We start from the raw sequence: 27,313 nt of genomic DNA on the forward strand, positions 1-27,313 counted from the left end.
TTGGAGAACAGCATCCAGCTGGTAAGTAAGTCTGTTGTGGGGGAAGGGCCAATAAGGGAGGCAAAGCATGTAGCAGGGCAGATAGAGGCCCCTACATTGTGGAAAGGAAAGGGGCTGGGGCAGGCGCTGCACACCCAGGGCGGGACAGGGTGGGGCACAGAGTTGCGGTTCATCTGGGAGGGCTGTGCAGGGGGAGCTGCTGCTGCTATATGCACCCCTGGAGGGTATGGGGAAGTGTGTGCCCTCCAGATCTGCATGTGGGGCAAGGGCGGGATGCCACTGTGGACTGGGGCCTGGGGCGGAGCTGGGCTCTTTCCAGTGGGGGGGGAGGGGTGGGCCGGGGCTGCACTTGAGGAGGGCAGCAGCACTATGGTGAATTTTGGGGGGGGGCTGCAACCCTCCCCACCCGAAGCCCTCCTCCAAGAGCTGCCTCTGCCCACCCCAAGCACAGCATCAGCCTAACCCTCTGTCGCAGGGCACTGAAGCGCCTGCTCCTGTAAAAGGACAGGTGTTGGTTGCCGGGGCAACCCCAGGGGTCAGCTGACCAGGAGGGGGTGGGGCCTGGCATATATAAACAAGTCAAGCTGAGACCAAAGTCAGTTCCCCCCTGGCTGCTGAGGAAGTAGGAGCTCTGTGGAAGCCGGCAGAGGAAAGAAGCCCGATGGCCTGAGCAGCTTCCGTTGGGAGGAGACCAGGTGGAGGAAGCCCTGGTAGGGATTTTGGGAGGAGAAACTATCTGATGGTTTAGAGTTTGGGTAGCCAGGTGGCTTAGTTCTTGAGTTATAGCCAGTTGGCTTATGATATTGTTTTGTTGTTATTAAACCGGAGGACCGGGCGAGGCTGTAGGGGTTGGAGGAGGCCTCATGGGAGCTTCCCAGTAGTGGGGGGGTTCCTGGCGCCGGAGAGTGGTGCTGCATTTTGGGGTGTCTTGACCCCAGCCCCAGTGTGGGGAATATCGGGAGAAGCCCAGTGTGGGTGCAGATGAGTTGGGCCCCAGTGAGGGTGTGAGCGCAAGCAAGGCCCCAGTGCAGGCGTAGGACCCAGAAAGAGGGTCTGGAGGCCAGGTAAGGCCGAGGCTGCCTAAGCCCTGTTGAGCAAAGCCCCAGTGGGGCGTAGGATCCGGGAAGGGGTCTGGGGGCCAGGCATGGCTACAGCCACCTGAGCCCCGATTGCGGGAGTCACGAGGCAAGGCCCTGGTGCAGGCGTCGTGATCTTGGAGCAAGGCCCCAGCATGGGCGTGAGCGCAAACAAGAGGGCAAGCACTGAGGGAAGCCCCAGTGGGGCACAGGACCTGGAAAGGGGGTCTGGGGGACAGGTGAGGCTGAGGCCGCCTGAGCCATATTGAGGAACGCCCCAGTGGGCCGTAGGATCCGGAAAGGGGTCCGGGGGCCAGGCATGGCTACAGCCACCTGAGCCCTGATTGCGGGAGTCACGAGACAAGGCTCCGGTGCAGGCGTCATGATCTCGGAACAAGGCCCCAGTGCGGGCGTGAGCGTGAACAAGAGGGCGAGCACTGAGAGAAGCCCCAGAGAGGGCGGGCGAGCACTGAGAGAAGGCTGCCTGAGCCCTATTGAGGCAGGCCCCGGTGGCGGCGGGGAATCGCGAGGCGAGGCAGGCCCCGGTGGGGGCAGGCGCGCAGGGAGCACGAGCGCATGAATAGAAGCCACCAGAGAGGGTGGGCGAACATACAGAGAGGCCCTGGAGAGGGCAAGCGAGCCGAAGCGGGCCCGGAGGATGTCTGCAAGGGCATGGGCCATAGTGATGGGATTTGACAATGTCCAGTACAACTGAGAGGCTTGGGGCATGGTATTAGGGGTGGTAGGAGCCACACAGGACCCCTGGGGCTGGGTGCACCAAAATCTATTCATATAGAGCAGGGACCAGGAGAAGTAAGAGCACTGTGTCCAAGGGGACAGATAAAGGCAGCCTGCCTTAGAATACTTAGACCATCAAAGTCATGGCGGGCGAGAACGAGGGTGCTTGACGGACAACTTGGCACAGTAGGGAGTGCCAGGAGAGATCACGGCTGCTTCTGGGTCCCTGCCCTGTGACACCCTCCCACCAGGAAGAGCCCAGCACCACCCCTGGCCCCAGTCCAGAGTAGCAGCCTGTCCTCACCCTGCAAGGAAGACCCATTAGGCACGTACACCCTGGGAGGGCACGGCGGGCATGCAGTAGTGGGAGCCTGCCCCCCGTGTTCCCCAGATTAGCCATTCGTGGCTCCGTCCCATGCTCCATCCTGGATGTGGAGAGCCTTCTTTTGGCCCAGTGCCAGCCTCAATCCCTCCCTCACCACGGGAGCCTCTGTCTGTTTCCCCCACAACAGACTTACCAGCTGGACACTGTTCTCAATGCTGCTGGGCTGTGCTCCTGGTCACCTGCATGTACGCAGCATTTATTGGTGATGTTATCGGGCACATCAGCCAAAAAAAGCTGATTGCCAAGAATGTCCATTTTCCTTTTATCAGTGCTGATATAAGGGACCAATGTATTCGTTGGCAGTCAAACACTGAGTGCTCCAGGGTTGGAGGTTAGGGCACAAGGGTAGTGGGGGGGGAGGTTCTTTAATTAGGGCACTTTAATTAGAGCAGCTCAGAAAGCTGCTCTAAGTGTTTCATGTAGCCCGTTCTACATGATCAAAGTGGTAGTGGGGGCACCTTATCTAAAGCTTTTAAGTGTGGGGACATGATACATGAGATGTAGAGGCTGGCTGGAGCATGGTAATTACCACACTCCAGCAGACTGGATTAACTGAGTCTGCTCGGAAGTGCTGTAATTACAGCACATTAGAGCAGCCTCTGTGCTCATGTATAGGTACCCTACTGTGCTGCCTAGATTCTACAGTGGTGGAAGAAAAAGTGTACAGTAATAAAGCTGTAAAAGGTACCTAGTGGACCACACTAAAAACTGAAGCTTCCTGTTTGTCCACAAAAAAGGAACAACACATGAAAATAACAGTGTAAATTTCCACATCCATCTCTTCTGCCAGTAACCCCCAGCTCTGATAAGGGGAACCTACTATTTTGACTGGGAAAGGGAATCCTTCTCTGTTCATACTGCCAATATAGATGTTAATGTATAGTGGGGTTTTTTTGTTAATTAATGCTCCAAGTGTTTCACAGTGTTGCTTCTAATTCATGGATCTGGCAGGCAGCAAAGCTGAAAAATGGCAGAATGATACGGAAATAGGAGATTGAGAGAGAAATGGTCATGGCACAAAGATACTACATGTTAAGGGCCACATAACTTGGGTAGATGGAGAGGTAGGGATAGATATGCTCAACTGTCTGTCAAGACTCCTTGCAAAGCACATTTATCAGCCCCTGAGATATGCTAGAAATATGCAAGAAATACAGGGGAGCCTGGAAGAATCAAAAAAGATTCATCTGTGTTGGGCAAAAGATAGCTAGATATTCTTGGGCTGCCACTTCGCATACACAAACACCTGCCATTCCCTGGCATTTAGGAATCACTGACCACCCTTGATAGACTTATATATTCTAGTGTTGGAAGGGACCTCAGTGGGCCATCTAATCCAACCCCCTACCCCTGACAGGCAAGAAAAGGGTCACCAAACCTGGGATCATGTGATTCCCAGCTAGGTGCCTGTCCAGTCTCCTCTTGAAGACTCCCAAGGATGGGGTGAGCACCACCTCCCTTGGAAGCCCATTCCAGATCCTGGCAACCCTGCCCATGAAGAACTTTTTTCTAATGTCCAGTCTAAACCTACTGTCCAATAGCTTATGGCCGTTTTCCCTTGTTGTGGCAGGGGGTGCCCTGGTAAACAGATCATCACCTACTTCGTGTTGCTCTCCCCGTATAAATCTGTATGCCGCCACAAGGTCTCCTCTCGGCCTCCTCTTCGAGAGGCTGAATAAATTAAGGTCCCTTAGCCTTTCCTCATAGGGCCTTCCCTGCAGGCCTCCAATCAGATGAGTGGCTCTTCTTTGAACCCTCTACAGGTTGTCTGCATCCCACTTGAACTGCAGTGTCCAGAACTGGACGCAGTATTCCAGCTGCCGCCTGACCAGTGCTGCATAGAGAGGGATAATCATCTCCCTGGACCTGTCTGTGAAGCACCTATGGATGCACGGACAAGGTGTGATAGGCTCTGCCGACCACTTCATCACATTGACAACTCATGTTCATCCTGGAGTCAACCATGACTCCAAGACCTCTTTCTGCCACAGTGGTGCTGAGAAGGTTGTCCCCCAGCCTATAGGTATGATGGCAGTTTTTTCCCCATAGCTGTAGCACCTTGCACTAATCCTTATTGAATTGCATCCTGTTGCTCTCTGCCCACTTTCCCAACCTGTCAAGGTCAGTCTGGATCTGGTTCCTCTTCTCCAGGGTGTTAGCTTCACCCCATATTTTTGTGTCATCCGCGAATTTGGACAGGGTGCTTCCCACCCCTGTTGAAGATGTTGAACAGCATCGGCCCCAGAACCGAGCCCTGAGGGACTCCACTGCACACATCTTTCCAAGCTGACACTGACCCATCCACCACCACCCTCTGAGTGCGACCCCTGAGCCAGTTTGCTACCCAGTCTACTGTATAATCATCCAAGGCTAATCTCAGTTTATTAATAAGGATGGTATGGGATACCGTGTCAAAGGCCTTCTTGAAGTCCAGACAGATAACATCCACCTTGACTCCTGCATCTAAATATTTGGTGGTCTTGTCATAAAAAGAAACTAGGTTAGTCAGGCAGGACATGCCTGCTATAAACCCATGTTGGCTACTCCTCCGCATCACATTAGCCAGAGGGCTCCCACAGATGTGTTCCTTGATAATTTTTTTTCTAGACTTTTCCCAGGGATAGAGGTAAAGCTGACGGGTCTATATTTCCCCAGATCCTCCCTCCTCCCCTTCTTAAAGATTGTGACAATACTGGCCCTCTTCCAATCCTCTGGGACTTGACACAAGCACCATGAGTGCTCATATATCCTTGCTAGTGGTTCAGCTATGACGCTTGCTAATTCCTTCATTACCCATGGAGAAGGAGCTGATAAAAAATCAGTTGTTTATCTAATTACTATGCACTTGTCTTTTCAATGAAAAGCACACAGAGACAGTAATTAACACTGAGATACCATTCATCACACCAAACCAAAAAAGATCCCTTAATTAGCATATGTATCTAGAACAGTGATTCTCAACCAAGGATGTTGCACAATATGAGCATAGTTAGGTGTGCAAACCTACACATAAATCACAGCATAAACCCATGACCTTTCTGGAGTTCTCTGCAAGGGAAGAATTACTTTATTGTTTCCCATTGTCAAAAAAATAAGTGAAAGCTAAGAGATGGCATTTTCCAAAAGTGCCTTAAGTCTAAGGAAGGATGCCTTGAATCAAACAAGAAGTGCCTGGGGTGTAAGAAAGCTAAGAATCACTGATATAAAGTTCATTAAGGTCATGTTCTATACCTTTCCTCATATTGAGTAACCTTTTTTCTAAGATCAGCTATACTGAGTTTGGTGCAATGGAGTAAAGCTCCACTCAGACTGAGGAGGTGGCCTGTAATAAACACCTACAGTTTACTACAGGCCACCAAACCAGGGGGAAGAGCTTGATTTGGAGTTCTCTCAAGAACTGACAGAGGTCGCACGTGCAAGGGACATGGTCGTCATGGGTGACTTCAATGACCCAGACATAGATTGGGAGGAACACCTGGATAAATCGGATCGGTCACATAGTTTCTTAACCTGTATTGAAGAGCTCTATCTCAGCCAGGAAGTGCAAGGGCCAACCAGAGGCAATGCTCTCCTAGACTTGGTTTTGGTCAAAGGAGATGATTCGGTGAGTGACTTGAATATTGAGGGTAGCCTGCGTGACAACGACCACGAGACCATTATGTTCACTGTCCGCTGCAAGGCAGACAAATTAGCCAGCAGGACTGAAGTCCTGGACTTCAAAAACACAAATTTCAACAAGCTCAGGGTAACAGTAGGGGAGGCGATGTGGGACCAAGGACTGAAGGCGAATGGAGTGCACAAAACAGTGGCTGTTCATCAAGGACACGATCCTCAAAGCATGAAAGAAAACCATTCCTGTGCAGAGGAAAGGTAGCAGAAGGGCTGGCAAGCCCTCTTGGCTTAATACAGATATTATGGTCCTCTTGAAAAAGGAAAAAAAAAGGCATACACACAATAGAAGCTTGGAACAGTTCTCAAGGATGACTATACAACAGTGGTCACACGTGTAGGGAGAAGATTAGGAAAGCTAAGGTGACTGAATTTAAGTCAGCAACGGGAATCAAGGCCAATAAGAAGTCCTTCTTTACGTTATGTAGGAAGAAGACAGAAAACAAATGGAAGCAAAGAGCCCCTGCTTAACACCTCAGGACAGCTGGTAACCAACACTCAGGGAAAAACTGAACTTCCAAATTCCCACCCTCCTTTAGTATTTCACTGGACCAAGGGGAAAAACATACTAGACAAGACTCACGGGGGGCATGGTGAGAATGATCACTTTCCTACTGTTGATGCTGAGCTGGTACACAACCAACTAGAAAAACTAGACATTTATAAGGCAGCAGGATCAGATGAACTCCACCGGAGAATACTGAAGGAGCGCCCGAGGTCATTGTGGGACCCCTGGCAAAACTTTTCCAAAACTTGTGGCACTCAGGGGAGATCCCTGAGGATTGGAAGAGGGCCAATATCATGTCCATCTTCAAGAAGGGGAAGAGGGAGGACCTGGGCAACTATAGACCAATCAGTCTAACTTCTATCCCAGGGAAAATCCTAGAAAAATTAATCAAGGAGTCTATGTGCGATACGCTTGCAGAGGGTAGGATTTTGAATGTCAGTCAGTATGGCTGTTGCGGGTGGCTCTTGTCTTACCAATCTCATCTCCTTCTATGACTGGGTATCTCACCACCTGGACAAGAGAGAGGAGGTCGACATTATATACCTAGACTTCCAGAAGGCCTTTGATCTAGTATCCCATGATATCCTCACAGGAAAATCGAAAGATTGTGGGCTTAACTGCTCAATGTTTAAGTGGGTAGGAAACTGGATGTGAGGTAGGACCAAGAGAGTTCTTATGAACAGATCTGTGTTGTCCTGGTGAGAAGTGGCCAGTAGTGTGCCTCAGGGGTCCATGCTTTCCAGCATCTTTATCAATGATTTGCACCAAGTTCGCAGATGACACCAAATTACGGGGGAGCATGGTCACACCTGAAGATATTCACATATTCAGCAGGTTTCACCGCAGACCTTCAAAACATCATATAAATATTAAGCTTCTCAACAATTTGTAGGGAAGATGCAAATAAACCAACAGACTCATGGGTAAAGTAATTCTACATCCTAACTGTGTGACCTTGAATGAATTATTTTTTACCACTTGTACTTTGGTAATGCTCAAAAAAGTCAAGTCAGGGCCTCAAGGTATAATAGACATAAAAGTAGAACTGTTGGCTTCTATGCCCACTAACTGCAGAATTCCCAATGACTTCAAAGGAAGTTACTTATATTCTCCCACAGCTAGATGCTGTCGCAGTGGTCTGCCTCAGTTCTATCCTCTAATCCAGGGGTGCTCAACACTCAGCCTGTGAGTAAAATCCAGCCTGCAAAACCATGTCATCCAGCCTGCCAGACTCCCTACAGGTCAACAAACATCCTTGGGGAAATGGTGACAGCATTAATTGCTGTTCCCCTTCTACCAAATTTCTTGACCTGCGGGGAGCCTGATGGGCCAGACAGCATGGCACTGCATGCTACATCAGGCATGCAGGGCTGGGACAACATCAGGCCCAAGCCCTAAGTGTGAGACTGGGACCAGGTGGTGAGTAGGGTCACCACCCATCCCTAATTGGGTGGAAAAATCTTGGAATGGGAACCTCAAGTCCTAGTTCTGGGCTGCATGACTCCAGGACAGCATTTGTCCTAGATTTGCAGCATTGTGCAGGGATTGGGACACAGCAGGTTTCCCTTGCAAGCTGGCAGTGTTCCAGCCTGCAAGGGGCTGCTGGAAGCAGGACACAGAAGGTATCACTTGCATGTGTGTGTCTGCACACATGCATATGGCCAGCAAGACAGCCAGGCAACATGAAGAGCAGCTCCTCATGGATGGGGCGGGGCATAGAGGGAGTGAAGGGGGATAGATTGAGGTTCCTACGGTGAGAGAAGGAGCGCGGCTGCGGCTGGGGGCTCTGCTCAGCCAAGGCAGTACATGGAGCCCAGGTCTGGGGCAGGGATTAGGATGGAGCCACAGGAGGCTTGTCCAGGGGCCGGGGGGCGGAGAAAGGAGATGGTTGGGGCTGACATAGTGGGGGGTACATACCCCTCCAGATTTGTGTGTGGAGCAAAGGCAGATGCAAGGCTCAGGGCTCCCTGCCCCGCTGCCCTCGTCCCAGGGGCCCTGCGCTGGTCAAACCACCATTGCAAGGCTCCCTGCCCACCCACATATTAAAACTGGTTGTGTTAGAGTGATGTAGTAGCCATGATGATCCAGGAATATGTAAGATGTAAGGATTTTGGGGGGGCAATATCTTTTACTGGACCAACTGCATGTTGGCATAAAGTCAGATAAGCTTTTGAAAGCAAGATTTTTCAGCAGGTGTTTATATCTTAACATTAAAGCTGTTGTAATAGAAGTATTAGAAGTTTTTTAAATTATACACTAAGTAGCTAAACAAATATCTGACTAGAAACTGAAAGGAACCATGCAACAATATATTTACCATGCAACAGTATATTTGAGCATCTTAACTACTGGTATCTATGTGCGCATTGCTAGGCCTTCTGCTCATATGAGGTGCATCTACACTGCCACCAGCAGATATGATTTCATTACATATAGGCATCCATGGGCTAGCTTTAATCTCAAGCTCAAGTAGCAAAAGCAGTGACATTTTGGCTGTGCAGACTTCAGTATGAACTGCACAAACCCACTGTAGAACGTGAATACATATCCAGGTTTTTTGTCTGCAGTGATGTCCATACTGATAAGTCTTCACAGTGAGCATTACTCAAGTCAAGTGTCTCCCCAAACTACTTTTTATGTACCACAGCTCCTGATTGCAATACACTCATACCCAAGCTGTATTCAAAGAGGAAACAACTACCTATAGAGTGCCAAAAACAGCAGAAACTTGTACTCTGTAATAGCCCAACCCCATGTAAAGAAGGCTTCCTGAGTGAATGCCCACAGTCAAAAAATGCTTGGGCAAAAGAATAAGCTTTGCTTTGAAAACAAATAAACACTACCTCTATCAGATGTGAAAAATATTTTATAAAATACCACATTATGTTTGGGTGGCATTATTCATTTGCAAATGTAATCGAGCAACGTTTGCTTTCAGATATAACCATGCCAAGAGGCCCACATCTGACCCAGTATATGACTGTAATATTTATTTTAAATCCGGGTGTAAACCACACACACACATATTTTAAAGGATTTTTCCCAATGGAATATTAAATTAGCTAACTGACAAAATTGACAACTAACAACTCATGTCTAAAGTCTTCTCTTAAAAGCTGATTTGCCAGCTAGGCTTGCTGGTTAATGCAATTTCTAATGCTGTGTAGTTCTTTATCTTATGACTGCTGTACTGTTGCAATGTAGCATAAACACCATGTTCTAATTTTAGAAAGTGTTTGACTAGAAGGAAGTTTGATCCTAACACAAACTGAGTGCTCACATTGGCTTGTGAAACGCAAACTGGAATGTTGAAAAATATATGGTACAATACATTTAAAGTGCTCAGATAAATTATTGAAAGCAGCTGAATAGTCCTCAGATGAACCAAAAAATTTAAAGCCTGGCTTACATATATTTCTTTAGTCTGAACCCCTCAACAAGAATCAATATACCAATTTCATACTCATGAAACTGAGGCACAAAGGACTTTGGGTTAAAAATTCCAAATAGATCTAACATTAAGACACATGCATTCATATTTGGGAGAGCAGTAGCCTGATTTTCAAATGAGCTGATTTATGTGCCTAATTAGCTTCAGGCAAACAAGGCTGACATTTTTTGGTCTACTTGGCCTAGGCAAAAAACACTCATCTGGAATATGGAAAAGGCAGAAATAGAATCTCATGTCACAGACCTGAGCCATGACTTCAGTAAATCAGGGGTCAGCAACTAGAACCTATGGGCCAGATCCAACCCATGAAGCCGCTGGATCTGGCCTGTGGAAGTGGGGCTTTGGTAGCGTTTAGCGGCAGGGGCTTCTCACCTGCCACTGCAGGGTGAAGCAGTAGCAGCAGGTGTCCTCTGTGCTCTTCTGTAGTTCATAAGCATAATAAATTGATGCTTAGTTAAGATGTACACCTACAGAGCCCTTAACTGTAAACTACAATGCACTGTAACTTTTAACCTCTTCTACATTATATGCCAGAAAAAAAATGGCAATTTTAAGATTGTGTCTCCAAGGATAAGATGAGAGGAATAGCATAGCATGTTTTCCATTATACTAGGCAGTTCATAGAAATAAGTGAACAGTTACTTGATTTGGGGATCTGTGTGCTGAACTGTTGTAAGCTAAAACTCGTAATACAGGAAACAATGATGACTGTGTGAGAAGAATTTGGAAAAGGAAACTGGCGTATGAAATGTTACACTGTTTTAACACTGACCGCAAACACCTGCACTTGTGAATCACTTAATCTGAAAGTGGAACAAGTTATTTTAGATTTAGCAGTCATATGTTCTGTAATAACTGTGTACAGGGATCTACAGATAGTTATACACAATGCACAGATTGTCTTTTGCTTCTGTGTTTGTAGACCACCTAGCACCATGAGGTATGAATCCATGATTTGAGCTCCTGGGCATCTGGACAGTACATGTGTATATATTAGATAACATTACATAAAATCATAGGATGCCTTTCAAGTGCAGAGATGCTTTAAAATGCACTTCTCACTCTTGCACTCCTCTTTACACAATGCTGGTTCACTAACATAATTCTCCAAACCAACAACTCAATTGTAGAATAAGGACCAAATTCCCCAATAAACTGGATTTGTCTTGTTCTGGAACTGCAGTGTAAAATGCAATGTATGTATATCCAGCTTATCTAGACAATGTTCTTTGGCAGTTTTGCATTATTCTGGTGTATATGGTACCTCTAAATGTAAAGGTAGAATTAGCTCTACTCATTTTTAATTAAGTAAAATAGTGCATAAGATAGAAATAGGTAGTGATTTTGAATTTGTTTAATGTTTAAGTAAGAAATTTTTAACTAAAAAAAATTCCCAAAGACACACTATGACTTAAGGGGAGAAAATGTAGAGATCGGTTACGGTTCAGACAGAAAGAAAGAAAAAAACAGAGTTAAGATTCAGAATAAGTTTCAGTAATTTCAAAGTTAGAAATGAGAATCAGAATCAGGGATACTATAATTATACCGAAACAAAGTATTACAAAGCCAGGATGTTTATGGCTAAATATAATAAAGTATGGGTGTGCCTAGATGAGACATTTACTGCAGACCTGCCTAATTAGCTCTGCTATAAAATGTCAGATATGGTGCTATTAGGCTGGTGTAAACTAATACAAGCACTATCCTGTGGTGGAGTACTTTACTCCAGAGCAACGCACATGTAGATGCTGATGGGGCTGGCTGGGGCACAAGAGTGCTTCAGTGTGGAAGCTTCTTGCCGGCTGGCTCCTCACTAGAGCACCTTTGTGCCCCAGCCAAACACTCTGCAGCACATTGAGCTGGGTTGGAGCAGCACTGACTGGCAATGGGCCCAAGGGTCAGCCTGCCAGCCAAGGGCTGCTCTGAATGGCCTCAATGTGCAGCAGTCCCAGATGTACATGTAAACAGAGCACCTGGGAGCAATAAACTCCAGTACAATGAACACTGGAGTTTATTGCTTCACATTAATTTCACTTTGCATTGTAGATGCACCCTATGGGAAGGAACAGTTGGGACACATAAGCAGCATAAACTCAACCCTACAGTTATATCATGAGAGAGGAGGGGGAAAAAAGGAAACATAGACAAATTAAATGCACATTTTCCATAAACTAACTTAAAAAAAATGGAACCGCAAACTCTAAGTAGCATTAATCACAATCATGTTATGATGGCATGGTGTCACTTCATGTCAGAATATGAGGCTATATCTGTTTTTGTATGAAGCTTTTGCAGTTGCAATTTCAATAATTGTTCCTTGCTTTATGTATTTTATTCTTGTAAATCCCAAACTGGAAGCTTGATTCTGCTGATATTAAAAAAAGCTGCAAAAATACTGTTAGTTTCTTGTTTTGAAGCTACCTTCATTCAGAACCCCTTGAAAAAAATGCAAAAACATTTTATTGTGGAAAGGGTTGCTGAGTTGACATCATTCTGTAGAGTGAAATCCTTTATGTGCAGAACTAATTCAGTTCAGGCAAGAGCAGTACAAACCCTGGAATCACTAAAGTACACCATCTCTACCTTGATCAATCGTAATAGATTACCTGTAAATCTAAGGCTGATAGTACAAAATATAGTATTTTGAGGACATAAAGGCTTAGCTTGCTCGTAATGGGAAAATGGATCATAGAAGTTATTTTATTAACAATAAATGGGAGTTTAGAAATGCAGGATTTAGTCTACTGCCACTGAAAGTTGACAACAAAGAACAGGTATCCAAAGGACTTGGCAGGCCGCTGGATTCATTAGGAGCACTTCACACCAGTCCACAATGCTTTGTGCCAGAGAAAAAAAATCTCTCACTGGAGTTTAACCCAGGATTTTAAAACTAAATTTTAAAAGAAATGGTGGTTCAAGAGGATGACTCTGTCCCAAAGTGGATACAAAATGCATTTTAACTTAAACACCATTACCCCTTTTTCTGTTTTTCTTTCCATTCTTTCCATTCTGAAAATCTTGGATTACTAGTGCATAAACAGCTGCTTCCTCTAGTATAATCAGCTTCCCTGTTCACAATTCCTTTATTATTACTCATTGTTTCTGAAGTCACAGTGTTGTTGTTTGCTTCCACGACCAGTCACAAAGTGCCTTGGATTGGTTTGGAGTTTTCCATTTTTATTCTGCACAGTGTGATAGGCAATATCCCCATGCAATACTGACAAATATAATATAATATTGTCTAAAAGTGTACTCCTCTCTGGGGCCTACATTTAATCTTAAGTGACACAGCCATAAGGCAGGAATAGATTTACAAATCAGATGTTAGTCTGAGTGGCTTGGTTTTGGGGGTTTTTAAGGTTCGAGACTTCATGGCCATTTGTCCCTCTAGCTAGCACTCCCTTGCCTCAGATACTGTCTTGGGCCACAATTCTCTATTCCAGCTGAAATATGAGAATGGAAGGAAATGAAAGGGAAAGGAAAGAAAGCGGCATTAAGATAGCTTTGTGCCTCCCAGCATTCAGAGACTGATGGAGACCTGTCTGACTGCCTGTGTAATTTAAAGCATCCTTAGGGCTGCTCTAATTTATACCCAGCCTGCCTGCGGCCCCAAAATAATGAGAACACACTGGCCCTCTGGTACTGTCCACCCTTCTTTTGGTAACTGCCACAAGTTTCAAGATGAGAGGAGAAATAGCATAGGGAAGTTTGGAAAGCTATAATGCATTGTTTCAGCAGATGTTTGTGTTAACATATGCAGACAGGAAGATCCACTGCCTTTTAGATTTCTTCCCCCCACCCCAAACAGAGTGAAACTAATGAGACCTACCTAATCTACTGATGCAGATGAGTCAGTGGAGCTCCATATATATCATAGAGGTTTATAACTGGATATTTACGCCCTATTTTTTAAACTAGTGTTTTCCAGGAAAGAACCGTGAGCTGAAGAGTCACCTTAAATTATAATTTTGAGTCAGTATTTATTTACAATTGCTGACTGACAGCTAAGAGGGAAACAACTAGTTAGGCACAATTTGGAAATGCACACTGGATTAACACACAATGCAAAAATCAGGAAGAGCAAGATGATTACGAAAGGATTCATTATAATTTCATTCCCTTTGTGGTGGTAGCCAGCAATAACAGGAAATGAAATGCCAAAAAATATAGAACATTTCTACTTTGTTTACGAAAATATTTTTAAACATTTGTGGAAGTTAGATGGTGTTTTTTAAAGTATGTGAATGTAAAATTGAGAGAGAGGGAGAAAGAGAGAGAGAGAGAGAAAGAGGAAAAAGGTACACAGATGTGAGAAAGAGAAGAGAGTGAAGACAAGACAGAATTTGTAGAAATGAGGTCAGAAGGAAGAGTCAAAAAAGAACAAAGAATAACATAACTGGTTTTGTGGCACCATTGCTGTGCTCCAATTACCTAGCAAAATTATCTAGAAACCATAACAGGTAACATATATACTGATTAACACTGCTTTTATTTATCAGCGATACATTTTTACTGAGAAAACGGGAAAGAGAGAGAAAAAAAATTTAGAATTTAAAACAATTAAAAGAATGGCACTCCCTGACATTAACTCCTGGAAGCTCATCAGCACGAATTATTATTGTAGTACTGTTTGGTTGCTGAATACGTTGAACTCACTAGAGCCATGAAATAAGGTTGCCTGTACCTATGATTCTTCACATTTGAAACCAGCTGAAAATGGCTAGTTCCCAGAAAGCAAGCACATAGCCATAACTTAACAAATACACTGATAATTATATACAGAATGTAACACAGTTTTTCTCTGGAAAAGTTTTTCTCAAACTTAGACTGTATTGCATTACATATGGACATGATGATATAAGTATTAAAATATACTTATATCCTATTATATAGCTAGCCATTACATAATATAAAAAGGTATTTTAAAGAATTAATGAATATGTACTTTATGTAATAAGAAAAAATAATGATTAATTTAATTATACCCTAATGTCTACCCAAGTTCATGTATACAGAATGTATTTTGAAAAAAATGTAAAACTAATGTTGTATGTCTGGGGTTATGATGTAAATACAAGACAATGAATCCAAATTTGTGAACAATGATCATCAGTATCTTAAGGGGATTGTCTATAACAGTGGTTCTCAATCTTTTTAGACTCAAGCCCCTTCCATAAATTCTATGAATTCAGTGACACTGCATTTTAAAAAAACAACACATTATTTAGTACAACCAGGGGAGTGGCCAGGTAGGGAGAGCCTCATCCTGCCCTCACCTGCTGATCCCCTCACCCATCAAACCTGATCCTCCCATCACCAGCTCATCTCCTTACACCAGCCCTTATCTGTTGATCTCTTCATACCTGAAGCTTGATACTGTCCTTACCTGCTGATCCCCCTCCCACCTTGCTTAGCTCCTCAGAGGAGAGGAGACTTAATAGCAGTCTTCAAGGGATGACGAGGTCGAACGGTCACAAACTCCTGCAAGACCATTTCAGGCTGGACATAAGAAAGAATTTCTTTACTGTCCGAGCCCCCAGGGTCTGGAACAGTCTGCCAGCGGAGGTGGTTCAAGCACCTACATTGAACACCTTCAAGAGTAAATTGGATGCTTATCTTGCTGGGATCCTATGACCCCAGCTGACTTCCTGCCCTTTGGGCAGGGGGCTGGACTCGATGATCTCCCGAGGTCCCTTCCAGCCCTAATGTCTATGAAATCTATGAAATCTGAAGGGGGGTTCAAAAGAGGATGGAGCTAGACTGTTCTCAGTGGTGGCAGATGACAGAACAAGGAGCAATGGGCTCAAGTTGCAGCAAGGGAGTTTTAGGTTGGATATTAGGAAAACCTCTCTCACTAGGAGGGTAGTGAAGCACAGGAAGAGGTTACCCAGAGAGGTGGTGGAAACTCCGTCCTTGGGGATTTTCAAAACCCAGTTACACAAAGTTCGGTTAAGATGATCTAGTTGGAAACGGTCCTGCTTTGAGCAGGGGGTTGGACTAGATGACCTCATGAGGTCCCTTCCAACCCTAACCTTCTATGATTCATGCTTCCTGCAGCACGCTTCAAAAGATCTTGCCACCTGGGTTGAGAGTCACTAGTCTATACCAACATGTCACAGGCACGCATCCTTTTCTAACAAACTTACCTTGAAAGATTCAGTCACCTGCTTCGTGGTTCCCCCTGTACACCCTCCAGCTGGGCACTCTGTCTGACAGCCCTGCAAAGAACCAAAACACAGGGGAAAGCAAATTAAATGCTTGCTACCAAGACCCAGAAACTCACACAGACTCCCCAAAGTCTGGGACCATCCAATCTAATTGTTACTTGGTCAGAATAAAATAAATAAACAAACAAACAGAGGGAGAGATTTTTCTGCTTGGGTTTCTGTTTTGTAACTTATCCCATCCTCTGTGGTGGTTTTGTGTCAGTCACCTTCTTATTGCTGTGCTTTCTTCAGCCTGCTGAAATTTCCCATTAGTCTTATACAATGTCTCAGGGTTATAATCAGAGAACAAATGAGCAACTGTTTTGCTGGAAGAGGTGGGAGGAGGGGGGAGGAGTAAAGACTCCTGTGTTTCTCACAAGTCCTCTCTCTCTTTCTGTTTCATACAGCATCGGATACCAACTTACGAAGCTAGGAACCACCGTCTGGTATTATCACTCAATGTGTGGATTCTCTCTGCCCCATATGGGCATTTGTAAAGACTGATTGGCATCCTCTTATCTGTGAGAGACGGTGGATATTGCAACCTATGGTGTAAATGGTTTGCAGTGTCTCATGTGACTGAATAGTCTAATCCAAGATTTGCAAGATCTGTGGCAATGGTTGCAAGTGTATGTGGCATGATTGTGTGGTTCAGAAGCTACTTGCTTCATCCAGACTCTATTATCTTCATACTGTTTGAGCCAATTCCTGTCGTGGACTTTATGCCCTGGTGGAGACAGTGATGCCAAGGCTTCCCATCAGTCAGGATTAGTTCCAAATGCATTCATATCTCACCTTTATGTGTCTTTGTTGCAAAGCTTGGGACATCCCATTGTTCTTGTTCCCTCTGATAGTTCCCCATATAGCGTGTCTTCGGGTCCATCTTCCAATCTGCTCAGATGGTCTAGCCAGCACAGTGGTCTGTGTTTGAGTAGAGCTGTCACACTTGGTAAATTTGCCCTCTGAAGAACTTCTATATTTGTAATTTTATCTTGCCATTTGATGTTGAGTATGTGGCATAAACAGTGCAGGTGAAAGCTGTTGAACCTTCTCTTTTAATATTCATAAGCTGTCCATGTTTCCCCACCATATGTGAGAGTGCTGAGTACACAAACTTTGTATAGTAGCATTTAGGTCTTGATGGTAAGCTTTGAGTTGTTCCATGCTTTTTTAGTTAGTGTACCAAAGGTCGTGGCATCCTTTCTGATGCAAACATTAAGTTCTTCATCCAGTGAGAGGTTGGTGGTCACTGTGGAGCCTAGGTAGCTGACCTTTTGTGCAGTAGGTAGCTGGTTCTCATTAAGAGTGATTGATAGATCTTGTAGAACTACCTGTACTAGTGCAACTGTTTTCTTTATGCTGATGGTGAGAGCAAACTCTTGAGAGGTGATCCATGAGTTCTTGTAGTAGGTCTTTTTCATAGGCTGTAAGGGCAGCATCATCAGAGAATAGAAGCTCCCTGAAAAGCACTTCTCTAACTTTAGTCTTTGCCTTAAGTCATGACAGGTTGAAGAGTTTCCCATCTGATCTCATGTGGAGGTACACTCCACCTTCCATGTCTTTAAATACACAGTTCAGGAGTACTGAGAAGAAGATTCCAAAGAGTGTAGGGACAAGAATGCATCTTTGTTTCACTCCGCTTTTTATCTTGAAGCTGTCCAAAGTGGACCCATCAAACTGAATAGCTGCTTTCATGTTGTCATGGAAGGAATGTATAAAACTTAACAGGGTTGGTGGGCATCCTAGCTTTTCTAGGACTGCAAACAGACCTGTTCTGCTGACAGTGTCAAATGGTTTGGTTAGATCCATGAAGGCAATGTACAATGGGTGGTTCTGCTCTCTGCACTTTTCTTGAAGTTGCTGCAGGGAAAATATCATGTCTATGGTTGATCTTCCAGCCCTGAATCCACACTGAGATTCAGGGTAGACACAACTTGCTAACTGCTGTAGGAGCACCAAGATGACCCTTGCAAAAGCTCTTCCTGCTGTACTTAGTAGTGAGATACCTCTGTAGTTGTTAGTCACCCTCATCTCCTTTTATTTTTAGAGTGCTGATATTTGCATCTTGTCTTGTGGTACCTCACCCTCTTTGTAGCATTCGAGTAGCAGCTGATGAAAATATGGTAGTAGGCTTTTTTCCCCCATACTTGAGAATTTCCACTGGGATACCATCTTTCCAAGGAGTCTTGCCGCTTGATAATGAATCAATCGCCTTGCTTAACTTTTCTATAGTGGGTTCCGCATCTAACTCTGGCATGACCTGTAGAGTTGGTATTTGGTCCAGTGATTCGCTAGTGTAGCAGGGCACTAGGGTGCTTGCTACTTATAGCAGTGATATGGGCTCAGCTGCCACTCACCAGGGCAGCACAGGTGGGTTGCTAAGACAACCAATTAGGTCAGCTGACCAGAAGGGGGCAGGGCCCGGCCTATATAAACAGCGAGGCTGAGGCCAGAGTCAGTTCCCCTTTGGCAGCTTAAAGAGCAGGAGCCCTGCTGGAGCAAGCAGGGTGGGCATAGTAAGGAAGCCGGATGGCTTGAGCAGTGTTGGCATGGTCATACGGGGTGAAGAGGATCCCGATGGGGACATGGACGAAGGACAGCCAGGTTGCCTTAAGATTTGTGTTATAGCCAAGGCACTTTGCGTTTCTGTTTTGGTTGTGATATAAAACCGGAGGACTGGGTGAGGCTGTAGGGGTGGAGGAGGCCTCATAGGAGTTCCCCAGCAGTGGGGGGATCCTGGCACTGCAGAGGGCGCTGTGTTTTGGGGTGTCCCGGCCCCAGTATGGGTGATTATCGGGAGTAGGCAAGAAGCCCTAGTGGGGTGTAAGACCCAGGAAAGGGGTCTGGGGGCCAGGTAAGGCTGAGGCTGCCTGAGTCCCATTGTGAGAAGGCCCCGGTGCAGGGGTGAGAGCGCGAGGCACAGGCCCCGGTGCAGGCTATGAGAGCCGTGGGAGACAGGCCCCAGTGCGGCGAGGGAAGCGAGGGGGCACCCGTGAGGGCGACAGTACAAAGGCAAGGCCCTGGCGTGGGCTACGAGAGCCGCAGGAGACAGGCCCTGGTGTGGGCAAGAGCACGGGAGACAGGCCCCGGTGTGGTGAGGGAAGCGAGGGGGCACCCGGGAGGAAACAGGCAGGCAATTGCACAGAGCCCCAGTACAGCAAGGCAGGCACCGTGCCAAGGAGGGCAGGAAGGCAGCCTCCCTTTGATATTTACCAGAAAAGACGTGGCAGGAGAGATAGAGGGTGTGTTTGAGACCCAATTTGGCACAGTAGGTAGGGGCACCAGGGGAGGTCACGGCACCCCTACAGGGCTCCCTCCTACATCTGGTGCACTGGCTGGGAATCGCTCGGCCGTGCGTTGAGTAGGAGCAAGAACGAACCCAAGGGCTGTGATTGCAATTGTAGACGGACACTTTGGGAGTCAGGCAGTGGGACTGTGGCTCAACAGATTTTGGGTCCGAAGGGATTGTACCCATTGCCCAGGTTTCTGAGGACAAAAACCGAGGCTGACCCAGGAGGGGTAAGGCCTAGATAAAAATGATGCGTGCAAGGAATAGGGGAGGTCGGAGAGCCGGCCAATTCGCTGGACAAAGAAAGAGGGAAGAACTAGAGGATGAAATAGACTGGCTAGAATGGGAGCTGGAAGTAGCCCAGGCTAGGAGAGCACAGGCCGAGGACAGGCTGCAGGAGAGTTATCTGATTCTGCTGCTCGTGCATAAGATGCTCTTGCAAGAGGTACAACAGATTACGGTGTTTAAAGCCAACTATGAAATGCCAGAAAAACAACAGTTGTCCCTGGAGGGAGATCTAAAGGCCTTAGCAAAAGAAAAGGAAGAGATAGGCACCCAACTACAGAAAGTGGAGGAGGACAGAAATAAGTTGGTGCGTCGAGTGCAATCTCTTGAAAGTCGCCTAGCGAACAGCCAGGCCAAGGGGGTAGAACTGAGCAAGGGAAAAGACTCATTCTTTGTCCTTCTAATTGCAGTTGTTCAAGAAATTCAGGAGCTAAAGAAGGAAAGTGAAGGACTGCGGGTAGAGCAGAACAGGAGGATAGAGAGCCCTACCCTGGTGGTCAAAACAGATCAGGAGTCCAACCAGGAGTTGGGGAAAGGGCAAGAATCTATGAGGGATGATAGGACTGTCTGTGAGCAAAGGTTACCCCTGGAAGGGGAGCAGGAGCCCAAGCAACTGCAGGCTCAGTGGCAGACCGTAACAGGGGGAATGGAACACCTGATGGAGCAAATGCCTCCCTGCCTGTCCAGGACTCTCTCAAGGGCCTGCAAGATGGGGGAGAAGAGACCTGTGGAGGAAGACTCAGAGGCCCTGTCTAAAGAGACCCTGTTGATATGGCTGACAGAATGGGGCCAGAGATGGGAACAGTGGCAGAGGCAAAATGTCACAGAGATGAGCCAGCTGAGAAGGCTACTCCTGCAGCAAGAGAAGGGAGGAGGTGTAATACCCACCCAGGAACAACCGAGGGCAGGAGAACTGGTAAAGGCAGGGGCAGCTGGGGAGAATACACTGGTTTCCCCAGGTAGTGAAGCAGGTGACTCAACGGACCCAGAGCAGGGCCCGGCATGACAAAGACCTAGGGCACTCCCAACAAGAAGGGAACAAGCAGAACCCAGTAAAGGAAGGAGTGCCAAGGGGCAGGAAACAAGGGGTCAAAAGCCATTACCCAAAGGGGAACTAAAACAGGAGGAAAGACCAGAGATTTATGTGAACAACCTCCTCAGACAGGTCAGTTGGCAGTTGCTGAGGAAGGTCATTGAAGAGAAAGTAGGAGGGGTAGCCTATGCAAAGATCTATAAGGGGCCCCGAGGAGGGTCCACAGGCCAGGAGAAAGTAGAGTTTTGGAGGAAGGAGGACGCCCTGAGAGCCTTAGACTGACAGTGGGAGGTCTGGGGAAAGATCCAGGATCTCCGAAGAGCTATAGAGAGGTGACAGCCCCCATGACAGTCTCAGAGGAGAAGACCAAGAGACATTGTTTTCATCTGCCTTTGCTCCATCCCCACAAGAGGAGGAGACCCCCCAGGGGGTAGGCTGGGTCTCAACTGTCGGTGGATTGTCTTCCTCAAGGATGACTAATGTGGGGGACTGCCTGTGGCAAGGCAAATCCCACGAAATACCACATGTTGCCCCTTGGGTAAAAGGCGAAGAAGAGGCACCTCAAAACCTCTGCCAATGTAAGCTGGAGAAAACTGAAGAACAAGAACCCGAGCCTGAGAGATGGACAGGCGGTCACGATATGAATAACGCGGAAGACTTGGCTTGGTGAGTCGTGAACTAAAGGGGGGGAGGTGTGTAGCAGGGCAGTAGGGTACCTGCTACTTATAGCAGTGATATGGGCTCAGCTGCCACTCACCAGGGCAGCACAGGTGGGTTGCTAAGACAACCAATTAGGTCAGCTGACCAGAAAGGGGCAGGGCCTGGCCTATATAAACAGCAAGGCTGAGGCTAGAGTCAGTTCCCCTCTGGCAGCCTAAAGAGCAGGAGCCCTGCTAGAGCAAGCAGGGCAAGCGTAGTAAGGAAGCCGGATGGCTTGAGCAGTGTTGGCGTGGTCATACGGGGTGAAGAGGACCCTGATGGGGACATGGACGAAGGATAGCCAGGTTGGCTTAAGATCTGTTATAGCCAAGGGGCTTTGTGTTTCTGTTTTGGTTGTGATATAAGACCGGAGGACTGGGCAAGGCTGTAGGGGTGGAGGAGGCCTCATAGGAGCTCCCCAGCAGTAGGGGGTGAGGGGGTTCCTGGCGCTGCACAGGGCGCTGTGTTTTGGGGTGTCCTGATCCCGGCCCCAGTGTGGGTGATTATCGGGAGTAGGCAAGAAGCCTCAGTGAGGCGTGAGGCCCAGGAAAGGGGTCTGGGGGCCAGGTAAGGCTGAGGCCACCTGAGCCCCATTGTGAGAAGGCCCCAGTGCAGGTGGGGAGCACAAGAAGTGTGAGCAAGGCCCTGGTTGGGGGCAGGAGCGCAGGGCACAGGCCCCGGTTGGGGGTGAGGGAAGCGAGGAGGCACCCGTGAGGGCAACGGTACAAAGGCAAGGCCCTGGTGCGGGCTATGAGAGCCGCAGGAGACAAGCCCGGTGCAGGCGAGAGCACGGGAGACAGGCCCCTTGTGCAGCAAGGGAAGCAAGGGGGCACCCATGAGGAAACAGGCGGGCAATTGGACAGAGCCCCAGTACAGCAAGGCAGGCACTATGCCAAGGAGGGCAGGAAGGCAGCCTCCCTTTGATATTTACCAGCTAAAACGTGGCGGGTGAGAGAGAGAGGGTGCATTTGAGACCCAATTTGCCACGGTAGGTAGGGGTACTAGGGGAGGTCACGGCACCCCTAGAGGGCTCCCTGCCACAACTAGTGATGTTGTATAGCTCTGAGTAGTGTTCAACCCAATGAGACATCTGCTTGCTTCTATCTGTAATGGCTTCACCGCTGCATGACTTGAGAGGGGCAACCTTTTTGACAGGAGGGCCTAGAGCTTTCTTCAGAACATCATACATGACTTACAGGTTTCCTCTGTCTGAGGCTGTCCACAATCTGTAAACACTGCAGCTGTTGAATAAGTGTTGTGCTCTAGGACATTTATTCACACAGGAGGCTGTACAAGATGTTCTTGTGAAGTGTTGTTTTGAAGCATCTGTACCCAGATCTCAAGTCTGTTCAGCTCTGACCCAAGCTTCTGTCAAGGTTGTGCCCAATGGGGAACTTGTTTAGCATTGGTATAAAACTCTCTGTAGGAATAGCTCTACTCTTTCCCAGCCATCAGCCCACTCCACTGTTGCCCATACATTTGGTTCAGCATCCCTTGTCTCTTCCAGGAGCTTGTGGGCTTCATGCACAAAACATTTGTGACTTTTAAGCCTTCATCTGTTTGGGTCTTCAGTTAACAGTTGATGGAGCAGGTCTCCATGAGAAGAAACTGCCACCTTTGTGCCTTACAATGTCCTCTTGCTCTGTGTCACCTGAGCCTGCGCTGGGGAAGCAGAGAAGGCATCATTTGCTCTAAGACACTCAGGCTTCACTGGCCAGGCTCCAGGCCCATGGTCAGAGCATGCTAAGCAGTGCTCTTCAGACAACCAGGCTCCAAGTGCTCCTGGCTGTGGAGTGCAGTGGAGTGGACCAGGGTGGGATGGAAGTGACACTTGCCAGTGCTTCCGAGGAAACTATAGGGTGGGGTGGGGTGGGGCAGAGCAGGAAGAGATGCCCCCAGACCTCGAGATCTGCCACTGTCCGGCACCCACAAGCCACCAGAAGGACCTGGGAAGTGGTAGATGTGCTCACCATGCTCGGAGGGAAAGTGGGGGGGTGTCATTGCACCCCAGCACCTGCACTAGCCTCATGTTGCTCCTGGCAGCAGCAGCAGCAGAATTTGCATGAAGGAGGCAGTGGTGGCTGGGGGGGCAGGGGCTGGACGTGGACAATACCAAGCTGATCAAAGCAGTCAGAAGTAGCCACATGCGCCATTAGCAGAGGCTTCAGGTACTCCCCTGGCCCGGTCCCTGGTTGGATCCCATGAGCCCACTCTTTCCTCATGGGGCAAAAACCAACTCCCAGGTCAGGAGGATTTGGCTACCTCACAACAGCACCCCAACTGCCCTGTTAATCACCCCCCTGCACCTCTGTTCTTGCCCTCTCTTTGAGAATCCAACTTGGTTCCTGGGGCCTCACTGGCACAGAACTAGGCATTACTGTCCTAAGTCCAGGGATATCTTGGAAGACAGCAACCAGCAAAGTGAACTTGAGTTCATGAAAGCTTGTGTGCTCTCTCTTGCATATAAAATGAGCAAGAGAGAACATGCACAAGCTTTCATGAACTAAATATCAAATACATACACACACACACACACACACACACACACACACACACACACACACTAATACTTCCAGTCCTTCAGCACTGCAAAGACAAACCATTACTAATTTGTGGATTCATATTTTCAATATATAATATGGTATTTAGTTTCTAAAGGTGCATACCCCATCTTCTGACTGACTTCAGACTAGCACAGCATGGCTAACTACCTTTCTCTTGGCAGACAGAGATCAGGAATCTGACTAATGTATCTCATATCACAGGGCTTAACTTCAAAGCCCCATAAAAATGCAGTTTCGTTTGTGGAGTAAGAAGGAAAGCCACCATTGTTCACAGGGACAGACACTCCTCTCTGGAGCTGGTTTTACCACATCGGGTAGCCTGTGAGTTCCAGTCAGAACCAAGAGCCCGCTGGAACCCAAGTGCCAGATGTACTAGACCTTGTGCAGTAGTTCTACAAGCCCCTTCCTCCTCTTTCCCTGCTCAATGCTGGCCTCCCAGATCCTTCTACCTACCTCTTCATTTTTTTGTAGGGGTATCTTCTGGCTCTGTTAATCACTGAAAATAACCAACTGCCTAAGCATCACCTGAACAGGAGGGCCACCAACACCCACAGCAAGAGCACACAGACACGAAAAGATGACAAACACAAATTGGAACCAAGTTACATGGGCAGTTTCTCTTTTATTTCAATGGGAAAACAGTGCTGCACTCCAAAAGCTGTTTTCCCTACACTTGAACCTGAAAATGAGGTCAGCTTATGCAGCACCATTGAAACAATAGGGTAGTAAATCTGTGCCGCCTTTTACCCAGTGGTAAACCAGTTTGTGTGCCTGTACCCCAGAAGTCTGTTTCTATTTCCATTCAACTTAAAAACCTTATTGAGTTCAATCAAATCAGTAAAGCTACTTTGGACACACTGTTACATCTGACAGCAGATTTGACTTGCCTGGGCTGTTTCTGTTTTCACTGTAGTTATTGTGTTTTACAAATATAACAGATTTCCACAACAAGTAGTTAACTGTCATTGTTTACCACAAAGAATCAAGGGGTTTTTTTCTGGACCATAACAGTTAAATAGCACTCCAATCTCAGTCAGATTTAACAGAATTATTCCTTCAGCACTGGAAAGACATACTATGATTACCTACTAATTAGCAGAGTCATATTTTCATAACCTATCAATTTGAAACAAGAAGTGAAACAAAACAGAACTAGTCCCCGGTTTACTGGCAATACTGCCCCTGGAAATCACTGAGAATTTGTTTGTTCCATTGCAGTTAATAGCATAGACTGTTTAAAAAATGTATTGATTACAATGAAATGACTATAGGGATAAATTTGATTTCTCTTAAACTGGTATGTAGGTCAAACTGCATTAGAGTCCGTGGAAATATAACTAAGAGTACAACTTGGCCTATTACAGAGGTTTCTTAACCTTTGGAATCCAGTAGCTGTCTGGATCAATTAACTGAGCTATCAAAATGATTTGTATCACTTCACAGAACTTATTGTAGAGCCAACTAATTTTTCTTTATAGTATACATTTTAGTAATTGCAATTTATACTTTTGACTTGTTTTTCTAAAATAATAAAGTATTTTACAATTCTCTATTTTTTGTGGTTTAAGGAATTTTGATTTTATACTTTTTTTGCTTGTACATGTCCTCCATTAACTATTACATATAGATACAATGTCATGGATACATTTTGTCTCTTTGAAAGCTAGCCTTGTATGCTTTTGTATTAGCAGTTAACACTATTAAATAAAAGCTTGGTGGTTGTTTATTTTTGTGTTGCATTTATGAAGGATTTCAAGTTTATAATAATCATCGGAAATCCTTTAGTACATCCTGCAGGAACCTTAAATCGGAATGACCTTAATTGGATAATAGCACAGCCCATGAAAAGTGTTTCTGTAGTATTTCCACTCTAATTGAGGCAAACTTTATTAATGGAAATAATCTCCTATCAACATCTGAAAGAACTGTGTGTAGCTCATATGAACAGTAATGGAGATTATTTATCTAATGACTCTCACACCCAGCTCTAGCACACATCACCTTCCTGAACACTCATGGGCCTCACACTGCATTGACTGCCTGTGCTTTTAGTCTCCCTGTGTTTCAGACAGTTCCAGCCACTGTGCCCAGCTCTAGCTTCTCTAATGTAGACTTCTTGTTTACCATACCTTCACACAAATGGTACTGTGTCAGAGCTAGCCTAGATACCCAAAACTATGGTTGCCTTTTAAGGCTAAGAACAGACAGTCCAAAAGCCCAAGGCTAAATTGATTCAATCTTTGCAGGTTAGTCTAACCTGTGGAGATTAAACGGAGAAGCAAGTGAACAGACATTCACTTTTGATTCCAGAAATGCAGCCACAGGCCAGAAGTGAGTGCTAGAGCACGCTTCCCAGCTTAGCTGGATCAGAAAGCTTGAGCCAAGGCTAGCCTGCTCACCCTGCAAGAGGGAGTTTGTGGGGGAGGTGCAAAGTTTCCTGGGATTTTGGGGGACTGTGAGTTAACTTGTATTTGGAAGGCATCTGGGACAAAAGTCCCAGAAACTAATTTAACTTAAATCAGTTAAGTCTGATACTACAACCATCCAGGTTTATCTTAAACCAGTTTTGGCCATTTTGAATGTGGCTCATGTGCACTGAACTTCTGTTGTGTTACAGATTTGAACCAGGTTTGGATAATTTATACTGGTATATATATAATTTCTGACCCTAGTCCAAGACACCACATCCCAAGCCTAGGAGCACAGCACCGTGCCCAAGGCAGCCACAAAATACTGCACAGCACTAGCTGCTAGTGTGCCAATCACAGCAGCACAATCAGCCACCACTGAGGCAGTGACTATTTTTGTGTTTCCTCACAAAGGAGTTTCTGGAAAACCCAGTGGTTCCAATACCTTGCCATTAGCATTGTCTAACATTTAGTATAGTGCTACTGTTGACAGGACTGCCATGTTGGGGCTCTATTATTCTGGTTCCTGTTGCATCCATCTCATATGTGGCAGAACTGACTCCCACATACTGCAAATGATGATTACTGTGGATCATCTATAACGTTAACTTTATCTGAATGCCAGGAAAAAGGTTAAGGCAAAAAGTTAGCCTTTCTGCCCTGTATCAAAGGCATGTCAAGCAAAACATCCTTAACATTTTTTTTAAAGAATCAATCGTAAGTAGAGACCAAAAGATACGTATCACTGTGGCAGCCACACAACATGAAGATAAGATTATAGAAAAAAGTTAACTACAAATAGTAAAGTGATTACTGCTTTTAAAAAGTAAAAAATAAATAAAAATCCCCCCCACGTATACACTATTCATTTTAACATCAACTAAAATAGGCAATTAACTTCATGATACTGATGAAGGATGTAAGGAGGTGCTCAGCCTGCAGACAGTCAGCAATTAAGAGTCTGCCTGGCTGGAAGACAGACAGCAGCTATAACTGATGATG

The 27,313-nt window shown here is 46.3% G+C and overlaps 1 protein-coding gene across 1 annotated transcript in view; it reads right to left on the reverse strand.

The window, feature by feature from the left end:
* Positions 1-27,313, reverse strand: part of BCAT1 (branched chain amino acid transaminase 1) — an 89,025-nt gene that overhangs the window by 39,479 nt on the left and 22,233 nt on the right. The window contains exon 2 of the mRNA XM_019544451.1: positions 15,974-16,045. Coding sequence (XP_019399996.1) covers positions 15,974-16,045 — 72 coding nt within the window. The remainder of the gene's footprint in view (positions 1-15,973; positions 16,046-27,313) is intronic.

This window comes from Crocodylus porosus, unplaced genomic scaffold (genome assembly GCF_001723895.1).
Source record: "Crocodylus porosus isolate Cpor-Errol unplaced genomic scaffold, CroPor_comp1, whole genome shotgun sequence".
In the NCBI taxonomy this organism is placed as follows: domain Eukaryota; kingdom Metazoa; phylum Chordata; order Crocodylia; family Crocodylidae; genus Crocodylus; species Crocodylus porosus.